At 44.2% G+C, this 1,614-nt stretch overlaps 1 protein-coding gene across 1 annotated transcript in view; it reads left to right on the forward strand.

Moving 5' to 3' along the window:
• Nucleotides 1-1,614, forward strand: part of TOP2B (topoisomerase (DNA) II beta 180kDa) — a 71,294-nt gene that overhangs the window by 11,627 nt on the left and 58,053 nt on the right. The window contains exon 3 of the mRNA XM_010007624.1: nucleotides 5-23. Coding sequence (XP_010005926.1) covers nucleotides 5-23 — 19 coding nt within the window. The remainder of the gene's footprint in view (nucleotides 1-4; nucleotides 24-1,614) is intronic.

Genomic DNA, 1,614 nt, shown 5'->3' on the forward strand with positions numbered 1-1,614 from the left:
GCAGCGGCGGACTGACCTGGGTGGTAAGTTGCGGGGTCGGGTTGTGTCGTGCTGCTTGAGCGTTGTGCTTTTTAAAAATTATTGTCTTTGTGTTTGGTTTTTTTTGCGCGTCTTGCGTATGTGGGAAGAGCGCGGGTTGTCTTTTAAAGGAGTAAGAAGCCGACGGCTGGCGTGAAAGGGGAGGCACTGTGGAGAGAGACAAGAGCCTGGGCTGGGGCTGGAGGTGGGCGGTAGCAGGAAGAGAGGCTTCCACCGTGAGGGGCTCGTCGGGGTGCTCCGGACTAGGGAGAAGTTACTCTGTGAGCCAACAGGCAGGAAGAAGCGTTCTGCCTTTGGGGGAGTGAATGGGTCGGCAGGGCGGGGTTGAAGTCACTGTCCTCCCAAGTGAGAGGTGGGCTGGCTGTCACCCTGTGCGAGTCGTGGTTACTGCCTCTTGACGCTACAGCCAAGTCTTTGCTGGCTAACCGAGGGGCTGTGAGTTGGTCCCAGTTTCTTTTCTAAAGAAAAGGCACTACCTGAAGTTCGTAAGTTTCAGCGATGGGTAACGAGGCTTTCAGGTGGGTGGAGCTCTGTGCTTTCTGTTGTGTCTTGGAATTAAACTTCATTATCTTATAAAAGTGGTAGCTCTGTAACTGGGCCAGTAAGGTGTTTGGTTTTGGTTTTGTTTTTTACTGCTTTTTGGGTTGTTCTGAAGTAATAAGGTTTGAGAGGGTGCAGGTGAGAACTAACTCTAGAACTGGTGAATCATATTGAGCCGTTTAAAAGTCCTTTGAGATTATTATTATCCCTGACCCTCCTTGTCTGTAGTAATGGTGCTCTCCGGCTTTGGTAAGGCCTGAGGAAGGAGGAGCAAATATGACCTGAAGGGGTCTGGTTCAGCCAATCAATGACTTCACTGCCTTTCTCTCTTGCTCAGTGTTGTATTCAAAAGAGGGTAAGTTCTGAGGAGAGTACAGATGGTGAGGTAGTTGTATTTTTAATCAGATTCATATGCTTTATGGAGTTAGAAACTTTGAAGAAGTCTTGTCAAAGAGAATAATGGCCAGCTTGTTCTTCTGTTGCATCTTTGTACATCTTTGAGCTCTTGGAAGAGAATTTGAACAGCATTCTTGGGGTGAATAAATCCTGAGTATTCTGATGATGGACTATTTCTGTGGCTTTAATTGCTGTGTTTTATGTTGCTAATTCTCTTTTTCATTTTAAGAATCTGGCAGCATGGAAAGGTATATAAAAATGAGCAAGCTTCTGGGTGTGCCACTTGAAATTAGACAGTTTAGATATGGGAACAGCTTAAGTAGACAAGCTAAAATTATTCTCCTTTCCTTCCTGCAATACTATCTTTATGATCTTTGTAAACTGTGGTCCTTGGCTAGCTCTTCATAATTTAGATTTTTACGGGCTGGCTCGGACCAAGTGATTGAAATTTGTGTAGCTCACTTAGAAAACTGCAGAATGAAGTGTGAACATCACTGAGTAGGCATTTTTAATGTAACATGTTCTTAAATGTAATGTGAATGAAAGTATGGTGAGTCAACAGTTTGCTACAACTGGAAGTAATCAAACATTTTCTTCTCTAAAAGCAGTAAAACTTAGTGTTTTTTGTCATCACAGAGA

Source organism: Chaetura pelagica, unplaced genomic scaffold (assembly GCF_000747805.2).
Source record: "Chaetura pelagica isolate M959 unplaced genomic scaffold, ChaPel_1.0 scaffold10, whole genome shotgun sequence".
NCBI classification, from domain to species: domain Eukaryota; kingdom Metazoa; phylum Chordata; class Aves; order Apodiformes; family Apodidae; genus Chaetura; species Chaetura pelagica.